Raw genomic sequence first — 13,582 nt, 5'->3', positions numbered from 1 at the left:
TTCACAGCAAAAAGAAAAACTTTTTGTGTGGAATATTTTCACCTTTCACACTGTACCTTTAATTTTTTTGCAGTTCAGATTAATAAAAAAGATGCTGTCTGAAACACCAAAGGACAGACCAAAAGCTTCGAAGATTGCAGAACGTTTGGATAGGTATTTCAAAAAGGAGACTGAACACAAAGAGACAAAGACAGTATAAGGACAATGCTGGAAATGTACCCTATAGCAATGTTAGCAGGGATGCCAACCACTAAAACAGTACACTAAGTAGCTTCAAAGGAGTGCTGCAGGCTTTTTTACATTTTTCTTACTATGTGAGTATGTTATTATAATGTTGAATGAGCTTGTCTGGAGAATCTTAAGTGCCAGGACTGAACAGACTCTAATCCACTCAAATATATGACCTTCTAACTCTGCTAATATCAACTAAACACTATAAAAGTAATGGGGAAAATGTTTTAATTAAAAAGAAAAACAATTACAAGTCTATTGGAATCTATTTTTAAAAGACCATTCCAGTGTGAAACAATTCTTATTAATTTAAATGCGGGGAAACAACGCCCAAATCGAAATATGGTTTTAAAGCACAAATAAATACTTTTTGCTCTCGCTGCGGAATGTCATAAAATCTGCAAGAGTTCAATTATATATTGTAAGTAAACCACTGAATACAAAAAGTCACCACTATTATGTTCATTCTCTCTTTAACCACCACTATCTTAAAACAAGTCAACAGATGTTGTACCAAAGATGTTATGGCAGAGCTGTGATGTGCTGGCTCACTTTCCATCTTTGTGTTGCACGGGTGGTAGATGATCACACGATACATCAACATTCTCCAAGAAGGACTTTTTCCTGTCTATGCCAATGGTCATCTGTCTGGTGTTTTTATGTAAAATGGTGCCCGAACTCACACCGCCCGTGCAACGCAAAGTGGAAAAGAGAGTCAAAGCATCAGAACTCTGCCATGGCCTGGCCAATCACCGGACATGAACCCCATTGAGCATGTGTGGGCAATCCTTGACCAATCCCTGCAAAAGCGCCCCAGTAACCCCACTTCCTGGGACTCCCAATACAGATAATGTGCCAGGAATGGGCTACAATGCTGCAGACCAGGATTACTGATGTCATCCACACAATGTGTGGACAAATTGCTGCCTTGCATAAGGCAAAGGGCGGCACCACAAAGTATTTGGCCAGTGCTATGTATGGTTCCAGAAAAAGCAGGTGTTCTTTCCTACTTGGATGTTTATTTACTTATGTCAAGTCTCTATGTGTTTGAAGAGTTTCAATTGAGGCTATCACTGCAATTAGATGTCTCAAAACATCACACACAGTTTATTTTAGCTGCATCACACAGACTTTATTGTAGCTGTTCACAAGTGGCTTACCAAGTTAACATGTTGTTCATTTTTGTTAATGGTTAAAAAAAGTACAGATGTCTTTAATAATGTCTAAACAAAATGAAATCATTTTCGCTCAAATGGTTGATTCGGAAAATCTTTCTGTCCCAGCAGCTGAAAAATAATGAAACAGGTCACCATATATTGCCTAACCATTAACAACTCATTAAAAAAAATATTGAAACATGTCTATTAAGTTGTTAGTTAGGCAGCCATTAACAGTTAAATAAATACAAACTTCAAAAGAATTGTTAAAGCATTAACAACATTTTCAAAAGTAATACAAGTAGGACTTGCACTGTTGACATTAACCACACTGATAAATTCCAGCTGAACTATGATCCCATTACAATCAAAGATAAGATGTTGGCTTTGGGTCAGTTTTCATTGTTTTGTTGACTTTAAATGTGCACAGGTCTAAGCTGTCTTCCATTTGTATTTGTGTAAACGCATTCGTCCTTCGGATGAGACGTAAAACCGATGTCCTATTGTAAGTGACTGTGCAGCAGCAGTTGTTGTTGATGCATAGTTCACCCCCCCAGGTCTCTGTAAGTCGCTTTGGATAAAAGTGTCTGCTAAATGACTAAATTAATAAATCATTCAGAAATTAGAAGTCACCCTGATGCAGGGCTAGAAACCTGCACGTGTCCTGCATCCAGTCGTGGGTTTCAGAATTGACCTTACGAACATTATTTAAATAATCATAGGATTTCAATGCATGTTGATCTCGGTAGTGCGGATAGTATTATTCATGTTTTAATAAGAGCGATCTGTTCAGAGCCAATTTACCTGGTGCCTGCTTTCTCAAATTCCTGGCACCTGGTGATTTTCAAGAATATATCAAAACAAGAGGACTTCTGAAACCAAGGACTGGGCATAGGACTATTGTGGGTTTCTAACCCTGCCATGTTAAAGACTGTAAAAAAAGACCACTTTTAGATGATCCCTAGAGTATTGTTTCAAGCAGATGTAACTCTGATCCAAGTCTCAGATGCAAATATTGCCATTTTTTAAAATCATGAACTTAGTCTTGTTTACTTGTGCACATATCCAGTGTAATCATGAAAATATAATTGTTTATTGGGTTGTTATGTCATGCTGTTGATTTTGATTTATAAATGTTAATTTTACATGGCCGTTATCCCCATTAACCCCTTTTACAAATTGACCTGTATGTATTTTGACAGCTATTACAATTAATTCAATATCGACTGATGATAATGCTGCTTTGCATTTTTACTGAAGGGATACTTTGTACAACACCGTATAAAAGTAGACTCTTATAGGATGTATATTAACTGCAGTTACCATATGTTTACAGTACTTATTATATTGGGTACGCCAATAAATACTGTATCTAAAGAGAACATGTATCCAATCTTTTTAGACTTTCAATAATCTAAGGAGTGTAAATACTGCAGCTCTTTAATATGATTTGAATTAATCTGGAATTTTCCGCCAGGGGTTTCTTACTGAACAGGAAATTTTATTAGTTGGTGTAAAATGTAATAAATGATTACATGTTTTAAATTTTAAATTTTTTTAATGCATCTCATTTTATATATTGCTTCTTTACATGGAATGAAATGTAACAATCTCTTTATTGCAGCGGCCCAAAGGAATTCTAAAGTTGAGTCTTACTCCGTTTACACTAGCCACTTTTTAAGCTGGCATTGAGGTGACAGGTGTTTTTTTTCTGCAGTGTAAATGTAGCCTTCCTACGTCTAGCTCAGATCCAGACATCCTAAAAGTGGCCTGTTCCAGAGGGACCCTCGGCGATGGCTTTAGTCTGTTCTTTGGTCTACTGTGAACGCATTGGTCGCTGAGACTGCTCATATTTGCCACGTACACTCATGGGCAGTGCCTCCATTGTTAATGACAAAGGCACAGACAACAGCAACAGCAAGTTTGGATTGTTATTCAGACAAAAATATATTATAATATATTATAATATGAAAAGACATTTAAGTATAATTTTATTGTCAGAAATATTACACATACAGTGCCATGTAAAAGTATTTGCCCCGTCTGATTTTCTGCATTTTTGCATATTTTAGACACTGAATGTTATCATATCTTCAACCAAAACCTAATATTAGATAAAAGGGACCCTGAGTGAACAAACAACACAAAAATGTGATACATATTTCATTTATTTATTAAAGAAAGTTATGCAACACCCAATGCCCCTGTGTGAAAAAAGTAATCTTTGTTGAAGTAACGTTAAGGTTAGGTTGCAAAACTCCAAAAGGTTAGGAAATTGCAAGTTAAGGTAGCCTCGCAACCTTAACTCTGCACCGTTATGTGTATGTTTCCTGTCACACTTGACATCACATATGACATCATCAATGACATTGGCAATGACATCACTAAGCACATGACACATTCTCCCAGAAGACTGTCCATACAGACATAACTGGGAAATCATAGCCCTTGTGATTGGTAACATTTTCAGCAACTGCATTAGCATTCCCACAATGTTTGCTGTCAAGGCAATTATTTCACCAATGCTGTAAGTAAAACTCAATACAGCAGTGCTATAGAATTAATTAGGGACCTTCCATGTATTTCTGGAACTAATGTTAAACAAGGCTGAGGCTGGAGAGGAGGGGACAGCAACGACTGTACCTGAGGCTGGAGAGGTGGGGACAGCAACGACTGTACCTGAGGCTGGAGAGGTGGGGACAAATTTGAACAGTAGTGCTGAGGGCAGTTATTCTTCATGTTGTACGGCTTTGTACACAGTCTCTTGAAAGATCATGTAAGAATCATTTAGGTTTTTAGTCAGTCTGATGCGTTGTGTGCATTGCATATCATTACATCGAAACCATTGCTCATCTTTTCGTACCCAGGCAACATATTGACCATGGCTGATGGTTTTCCCTTTGTGGAACACAATTGCCAGAGTTTAAAATGTTTTCCTATCAATTACAACTCTGTCATGCTTGAAATTGGCAAGTGCTGTATTAATTGCAATATCATATAATTTTAATAAACTAATAAATAACATGGGGGATAATTAATTCTGTGTTTAAATTTTAAAATGACGCTACATAAATCTGGTAATAGGGAGCAGAATAGTTATTTTCTAACTCAGCACACGTGACATTCTAAATAAGTAATTTTTGGTAGGAATAAATGTAGAAAATGCATTCATGTCTTTACAAAATCATTTTCATTTCGGAATATTCTTTTAAAAACTATAAACAGTTATCATTTATCTATTGCTGTCAACCAACATTTTGTTATTGTTAAACTTTGCTAAATATGGACATCAGTACCTTGCTGTACTAGCTACATGCTAGAGGTTGCGTGGGGTCCACTTTAATTTAATCTTAATTGTATAATAAGTAACACAACATAGATTTGTTTGTGGAATGGAACGGTATCATTGAACTCCCGACCGTACCATAACAACAAAAGTGAAAGGGGGAAAATGAAAGATGTATCCTACTTAGCTCAATCCAGACAGTTGTCATGCTGATGCGCTGGGGAGACCGCACTGTGGTTGATCCCCGGAGCCAGCATCGCAGCCGTTGTGTGTGCTGATGTGCTCTGGAGGCAAATAAGCTGATCCCTGGAGCAAGCATTACACTTCAGCCATCAACACCAGGCAGAAGGATATCTACATCATCATATGGAAGGAAACGCAAATGGATGGAGATACAGATGGATCACATTAGTTTACTGTAAAGCTACGTCTTAGTGCTTATCTTGGCGAGAGCCGAGTTCAAATCAGCATAAAGTTTTAACATCTACTCTCGTGTAATGGAAACCTTAATTTGCTATACTTGTTGAGATACAGGTGTATATTAAAAAAAAGTGTCTAAATCATTTCTAAAAAAAAAAATTAAACTTTTTTTTTTTTTTCCCCACCACTCAGTATCGTGGGGAAGGCAGCAGCAGGGCTGGTAGTTGACAATCACACAAAAAGACATAAGCCCGATATACACTCCTTGTAGAGAAGCCGGCTCTTTTGTACAGCGGTATCGACGCTATGCTGCCTTTAGTGCAAGAGTGTGGATTGCCTCGCCCTGTGTGATGCGCCTGCCTGCGTTAAGCGAGATCGCTACAGTATCATCGATAGCACCGTGATGCGTTGTTGGTATATGGTGAATAAACATGAGTTCTGGAGGGAGAACGTACTGTAACAAAACCTGTCCTGGCTAGGTTGTCTTCTAACTGGATTGGTTAACCGGGACGGTCCGGATAAATAACCCCAGAAGTAGAATGTAAAAGGAGTATAAAAATGACCTGGGTATACAATTTAGTACAGGCAAAGTGGACAATGGTAGAAAAACAGTTAAAACAACCAACAAAAATCTTTGATCCAGTCAGTTCAAATTGAACAAGTCAAATGACTATATATTACAATTAGGCCTTCACTTAAATTATCATACAGCAATAAACCAAGCTTCAATATAAAGCAATCAAATATTACATTTAAAACCAATATGTGTGACTAAACAAATCAAATAAAACTATTAAGTGTTGGTACACAAACCAATATTCAAATCATGAGAAAAACTACACAATCAAAAGACAATAACTTCAATGCAAAACGATCACACACACACATTTCAATTATAACACAAACACAAATAAGTTACCTTAATTGGACTGTGCTACCTTAATAACAAATCTCATAAAGACAAAAGCACAGCATTTGATACTTACTTATACTATCCCCATATTTAGCATATGTTACTTCTATATCATTGTGCCTTTTTTGTATGCTTAACCCAAATTTCAGGTACAACACGGAAGTGCCTGGCTGAAGATGTAGCAGGTAAAGGTTCAGGAATTATATCCCTTATGCCCTGTCTGTTGTACCAGATTTTGTCTCCAGAAAATTTTAAACTTCGGAAGCATTACGGTAATGAGATTTCAACAGTAAATAACAATAAAAATGTAAAAAACTATGAAAAATTGTAAAAATACATTTGCTGTCATCAAAGAATGGCTTTTCTTCTTTGCAGTGGTTATAATCTTTTGTTAACTTTATGTATTTTTAAAAAAATATGCACGCACATACAGGGCCAAAGCCAGCATAGGTCTTTGCTTAAGTATAAACGGGGTGGCTCAAATGATAAGAATCTTTTAATCTGATCGACCCTAAACCTGCCCAGGTCTGAGTTGTATGTGTAAAAACACTATGGCAGACTGAACTAATCTCATTTGAAGCCTCCTCTTTATCACTTAGGTAGATTAAATCAAACAATTTGCATCATTTCTCTGCTTTATGATGACATTAAATCAAATTTTACAGACAGTGTGGTATATAATGTTTTATTTTCTAATGATTCCTTGATCAACTAAAATATGAAAATGTAGTGGTATCTTTTCTGGAAGTTTGAGTAAATAACACAACCGAGAAAAGGGAAATGACATAGGTTATAAAAGGGGGACCAACAAAGAAGTTGCACAGTATAAAATGTATTTAAAGTTAACAATTCGCTATGAGCATTAAAAGTTACAAATCAATGAATCAGCTATCAGATATTCTTTCATTTTTGTGAGTTTTGTAGATACAGTGGTCTGTGATCTAAAAGCTGACACTGTTTAGGTCATTCAAATAAGACCAAGATTTTGAAAATCAAACAATCTAACCCAGTATGTGAGTCTTTTGTCTAAAACATCCAGGTCCTATTTTAATTATTTAAACAATATTTAGATATCCCACTGTTAAGATCATTGAATAAACCCCAAGATGTTCTTGTGCTTATCCACCAACCTTGTCGTCTACTGGTGAGGAACATGTTATGCATTTAAACCATGTATTTAACAAAGTAATATTGTTGTTGTCTTTTTTTTAAGCAGATTGTGTTTGCCTGATACACTCTTTGTTAACAGAGACACAGCTTTTGTAAACATCAGCTATGCGGTACTGATAGCTGTGTTACAACCTCATTGTCTTTTTATCACCATTGTCTGAATATAAAGAGAAAATGATTATTTGGTTTGGTTGGTTTTAACAATGTGTTTAATATCTTGGGCAAAAGGTTAAAGAAGTAATTTAAAGAACGAGCAATTTTGCATGTTTACTCTGTGTTCATTAGGGCTAAATTATGCTATCAAAACTCAAACTTTGAAGTGTTTTGCTCATTTTAAGTAAATTTTTCCTACTTTGCATCATTTTTTTTAATGTGAGCAGCTTCTTTGAACATATATCATCTTTTAATATGTTTTCACATCTCATTATGCTAAACAATATATATATATATATATATATATATATATATATATATATGTTGTTTGAAGATGGTGTGCCTATAAAATAAATAGACGCAAAGTATGAAAAATGACCCTATAATGAGCAAAATTACTAAAGTTGACCTGCATAGGAAACAATAAGAAAAATAATATATGGCAATAGACAAATTCAAATCAGACTCATAAAAGCAGATGGATTAAGAGAATTCATATAAAAAAAGGTGTCCTACAGCGATCCCAGTCTATACAAAATGTGGGTAACTGTCACTATTAGGAACATTACACAAAATACATGTATTTGAAACTTAAAACCAGTAAACTACTGTGAGTAAACATTGAATTGCTAGGGTTTATACATTCAACCAGTAGATTTCTACCTAAATGACCTAAATGACCTGGGGCTCTGTTGCTCCTACAGATTAGGATGGTCCCCACTAGCCAGGTGTTGGTGAGCTCAAGTGGACACCTGCAGAGCTGGCCTTTGTCCTGCAGGGGTCAGTAGCTTGCCAACATCCGCTGTCGAGCTCCTGGGAGTAAAGAGACTTGGCGTTAGGATTAGAGGACGCTCACTGACCTTCAGTTCTCTTGAGTTGTTGTGGGAAGTTGCAGTGTTGAAACATAATTGGGCATTCTAAATTGGGTAAAAAAAAAAAAAAAAGGGTCAAATATGTTTGCACTCTAAAAAAGGAAAAATATTGAAATCTTGTGCAGTTACTGAGGATGGAACTGAGAATTGGGATTCTTGGACTCCTCACATGGGAAAGCACATCTTCCAAATGGTAAGTAAGGAAACTTTACCACAAATTAATGTCTATAAAAAACAAATTCTTGTAACATAGTCTAAAAAGATTTGTAATTGAAATCCTAGTGGGCACACAAAGGTTACACAACCTTTACCTTGGTAAATATAACATTAATATTGTGTTTGTTTAAGAAGGCTAACCACTTTTATCCAGCATTTCAAAGTTGAGATACATTTAAACTAAGTTGTCACCACTTTAAGTTGAACATTTACTTACATTACACAATGTTGCTTTTTAAGGTCCAATGACCTGTTTTCGACCAGCAGGTGACAAATAGACTAAATATGGTCCCAGCGCAGCTTTGAAATGGAGTAAAAGAAATCTAAAATCAATTCTCTACCTACGTGAAAGTGGATCAAATGTGCTCTATTAATTAAGTCAGAGTCAACACATTTGGAAGCAGGATTGAGAAAAATCTACGGTGCAATCTAAAGATTACAGCTACAAGAAGCCTTGCAAGAAGAGAATTGCTGTAATCATTCTGCATGTTACAAAATAATTGGTCAGGATTTCAAGATCAGGTAATATCAGATACCAGTACAGATAAAGTCCAGCTACAGTATATTCCTTGGGTATTAAAGTTAAGCAAACAAGTATGTAACTTAAATTCCCTGCCACAGCTGTATATTTTTTGCCTTCCAGGGGCCGGTAGCTTGCCAGCATCAGATGTCAAATTCAAGGATGTAAAGTGGCTGGATGTGTGTTAACAATAAAAGTGTGCAAAAGTGCTTGAAAACAACCTCTTTGTTACATGTGATTCCTTCTTTCCTGAAAACTCATCTGCATTCTATTTTTAATGTCATTTCAAATAACAATAGCATATAAAAATGAATGCAGATAATGCAACAACAATCATGCGTGTTGGCTAAAGAGCTCCCTATTAACCATGGTGATGGTCCAAGCATCAAAATTGCTTGATGTCTCAACTTGCCAAGTTTCATTACTCTTCAGTAAAAAATACCCCCCCCCCCCCCCAAATAGCACCGCAAAAAATCGCCCTGCAGAATTGATGAAACACAAAGTAAAGGCCCACCAAAAAAGGCAGTGTTTCCCAGTCAAATAAGCAATAATGCTGCATTTCATGCAGATGGGTGAGGAGATAAACCTGGTTACTGATTAAAAATGGAACTGTAAATTAAACTTGCAAGGTCGATGCAATCTATGCCCTGTTTGCAGTAGAGTCCTACAATGACAGCTCAAGTTACAAGAAGATACTACACTCGCGGGCAACAATAGAAACGCCCAATTCACATGTGCCTAGATAACTGGTGTGTGTATTGGTTTATGCCATGCCATTGTATAGAAATGTACCATTGTAGCTTGCCTTATGCAGTCCTAATTGCACCCTAGAACAGAATCTTGTTGCCCTTGATGATCTTTGGCAGTACTGCAAATCATTAACTTTCAAGAAACCTCTGGAAAATAATACTATGTAATATATAATGGGCTGATAAAAAGTCTGTATGGGTAATATAAAAGACAGCTTACAACTGTAGGGCCTGCTGGACATTTACCTGTACTCGATAAATACTTTTCTTACCTCTTTTTCCTACCAATAAAAATTTACGTTATTTCAAGTATGGGGTGGGAGCACTAGAGAAATGCACTATACAATTATAGGAGAACAACACATCAAAATTATTGCAAAAATGTTTATTTATTTATTTAATTTTTTTTTTTTTACTGTTTTCATTAGGGAAACAAGTTGGTCCCTTGACTAACAAGTAAATAAGGTATACGATGGCCAATCCCATCAGTAAATATTTATGCAAATATCATCACAGTTATCAAAGCCATGTATGATAATATATTATGTAAAACATGTATCTTGTAGCAAATAAAAAATTATATAATGATACATTTTAAACATTGATTGAGTTTCCCAATAACAATAAGTAATCACTTGTTGTATAACACAATATATTTCATGAGTGAGTCAGTTTTTGTAATAATGAACTGTAGTTTATGTAGGCCTATTTGCCTGGAATGAAAACATGTGTTTGATGTGATTAACTCAGACAGCCAATTCGATTAATATAACAGCTGTATGTTGACAAATCACTTTTAGGCACATCTGCATTCAGTACAACTATTACGTCACGTCCAGTGTTGCTAGATTGGGCGGGTTACCATTTGGAAGATGTGCTTTCCCACGTGAGGAGTCCAAGAATCCCAATTCTCAGTTCCATCCTCAGTAACTACACAGAATTTCAATATTTTTCCTTTTTTAGAGTGCAAAAATATTTGACCCTTTTTTTTTTTACCCAATTTAGAATGCCCAATTATGTTTCAAAACTGCAACTTCCCACAACAACTCAAGAGAATTGAAGATCAGTGAGCGTCCTCTAATCCGAACGCCACATCTCTTTACTCCCAGGAGCTCGACAGCGGATGTTGGCAAGCTACTGACCCCTGCAGGACAAAGGCCAGCTCTGCAGTGTCCACTTGAGCTCACCAACACCTGGCTAGTAGGGACCATCCTAATCTATAGGAGCAACAGAGCCTCAGGTCACTTAGGTCACCCAGTTATTTTTGTTTGTATTTCTTGTATTGTGCGTGAAAAAATGGCTTTGGGTGGGTGGCTATTTTTTGGGCATTTGTGCGGGTATTACATATGGATATATTTTTTATATATTTACAATATTTAGGATATTTTAAGCAAAATACTAAGCTATAGCCTATAGTACACAACCCTTTACATCACTGTTGCTAAACACTGTAACAATAACACCAATCAATACCTGTCATATGACGTACATTTCATTATTACTTTGGGCTACAAACGTAGCACTTTCTAAAAGGCACACTTTCAAAATCGAAGGAAGTTCCACAAACTCACCAGAGTGCCATCAATCTATAATAAACAAATGTAGGCCTACCATTTTATTTTACATATTAGAAATACTCCTGTGTACTAATAATAAAAACCAAAAACTAGTATTTATATTAGTTTATCTCGAGTTAGTCTTTGTCACCTGGATGGACCCGATATTTAGATATGATTTCTATAGTTTTCGGCATCTTTAAACAGCTTGTTGAGCAGTAAAAACGCACTGGATACTGAAGTAAATCCGCGTTTTCCGCAGCAAACGGATTCCTAGGATCCCTGGTAATTAAACACATACAACACAAAAAGTTGCAATTGCAAATAGCGTAGTTGCTTTTTGATACAATGCGTAACAACAGGTGTGATTGTGATGTCACAATTTACGCTTTCAGGAAAAAGTGGGCGGGTTTTTGTCAAAATAGTTGGCAACCCTGTTCACGGCAAATGGTCTATATAACGTCATGTCGTAAACGTCTTCTCCTATTGTCATTGATTGCTGCGTTGAGGTAGTAGGACAGGTGTAAAAGTAGGTTCCCAAAACTGTAACCATGCCTCCACTGGATAAACACCACCACTCTAAACCCTTTAAACAAAGGAAAAGCCTAGGTAAGATTACATGTAACTCAATAATTAAATTCGTTATCCCGGGTTTTGTCAATTTCATACAGTATGTTGTCGTTTTGTATCCACAGCTACCAGAATGGAAGAGGTTGCCGGGATTCGGACCAAATTTCCAACTAAAATTCCGGTAAGAGAAAATAACCAGTAATTAGTTAACGGAACGCTTTTCAATTGTGTGATATATAATATTAAAAGCGCCTTGCGTGTATTTAAAAGAATGAATATAATGATTTGACTTGCGGTGTGTTGTTGAATTGTTTGTAGGTAATCGTAGAACGGTATCAAAGAGAAAAATACCTCCCTCCTTTGGACAAGACGAAATTTCTGGTCCCCCAAGAGCTTTCAATGACTCAGTTTATCACTATTATTAGGTGAGTCATTATACTTCTGAATTGATTTAAGTGGTATTACAACTAATAATTAAAGGAAACGACTCCAATAACGCTTAAAAAAAAAAAAAAAAAAAACTGGTTTTATATCTTTTTGGGATTGTTATTCTGTAATTCACGTGTTAATTACATATAGGTGGGACAATTCAACACGGTTTAGTAATGAGAGCATTTATGCTGCAATGGCCCAAAATAATTCACTTTATTGGCATGAATAGTGTTTACTACTCTTTACATGCATTGTTTATAGTCCAGTTTGTTTTATATTCCATTATTTACATGCAGACTTTAAGGAAAATGCATTTTAAGTTAAATGGTAAATTGCATCTCATTTGGCTAAGGTTTGCCAAGAGCTAGCTAGCAGTTGATCGACTAATTGGGTGTCAGTACCATAAAAGCTCATAATGATCATGTAGTTTCAGTGAGTTGTTCCTGGTGTGGGGTTTTTTTTTTGTTTGTTTTTTTAAGACCCAGTATTCAGTTTTACACTGGCAATCATGTATTGTTTTTCTACAGTACATCTCTTCTGTGGAATTATATTTTTAAATAAGTGTCCTATGGTCAGGTTTGTATTATCTGTGTATCACTGTATGGTGTGAAGTTGCATAGAAATTGAAACCTGGTGGCCAAAAGCTATTGACATTAAGTGATGCTGTACTGTAATAAAGCGGTCTATTTCAGAAACCGAATGTGTCTTCTGCCAAGTCAAGCATTTTACCTGCTGGTTAACAATAACAGTTTGGCCAGCATGTCCCAGACCTTGGCAGAAGTGTACAAGGATCACAAAGATGAAGATGGCTTTCTCTATATGACTTACGCATCCCAGGAAATGTTTGGATCTCACGTTGACCATTGGAAGCCTCTGAAAACCCATTAGCAGGACTTTTTTGTTTGTTACCTTTCATCCATCAGACTAATTTTTTTAATGTGTGTTTTTTTTTGTTTATTGGATACCTGTGCATTGGCAGGTCCAAGTGTTTGCATGTCGCTGAATACCAGAAATGTGCTGGAGAGATATTTCTAAGACTGATACCATTTTTATAGGTGCTTGTTTTGTACTTGATTTGGGAAATTTGTTAAATAAAATTGTTAAATAAAAGATTGCAGTATTTAATTGTGGAGTGTAATTATTAAAGTGGCTGGTTGACAGACAATCAAATCGTGTTTCTTTCCTCCTTGGAGGTGGTCTAAAAAAATTAACTTTTTCAACATGTATGAATGGGCAAAAGCTTGCTTTCCATTTTGAATAGGCTTCAAGTATGCTTTTCACGGTTTAGAATGAAGTAAGGGGGTCATTTACCCCTCTAAGTTGCTTTGGATAAAACC

General features: G+C 36.1%; 2 protein-coding genes across 8 annotated transcripts in view; both read left to right on the top strand.

Annotated features, from left to right (window-relative positions):
• LOC117403092 (interferon-induced, double-stranded RNA-activated protein kinase-like) overlaps window positions 1-2,940 on the top strand; it is a 48,399-nt gene extending 45,459 nt beyond the window's left edge. For all 7 annotated transcript variants that reach the window (XM_059024400.1, XM_059024402.1, XM_034005014.3 and 4 more), the window contains one exon: window positions 74-2,940. In XM_059024400.1, the coding sequence (XP_058880383.1) occupies window positions 74-199 (126 nt within the window). In that variant the 3' untranslated portion in view covers window positions 200-2,940. The remainder of the gene's footprint in view (window positions 1-73) is intronic.
• Window positions 2,941-11,694: 8,754 nt separating this feature from the next.
• LOC117403131 (microtubule-associated proteins 1A/1B light chain 3C-like) lies at window positions 11,695-13,370 on the top strand. The gene is made up of 4 exons (XM_034005151.3): window positions 11,695-11,852; window positions 11,939-11,994; window positions 12,132-12,238; window positions 12,938-13,370. Exons 1-4 carry the CDS (start codon window positions 11,795-11,797, stop codon window positions 13,131-13,133), a joined length of 417 nt encoding a protein of 138 aa, XP_033861042.1. The 5' UTR covers window positions 11,695-11,794; the 3' UTR covers window positions 13,134-13,370.
• The last annotated feature ends 212 nt before the right edge of the window (window positions 13,371-13,582 follow it).

This window comes from Acipenser ruthenus, chromosome 5 (assembly GCF_902713425.1).
Source record: "Acipenser ruthenus chromosome 5, fAciRut3.2 maternal haplotype, whole genome shotgun sequence".
Taxonomy (NCBI): Eukaryota; Metazoa; Chordata; class Actinopteri; order Acipenseriformes; family Acipenseridae; genus Acipenser; species Acipenser ruthenus.
This window is presented reverse-complemented; position numbering and strand designations above follow the sequence as displayed.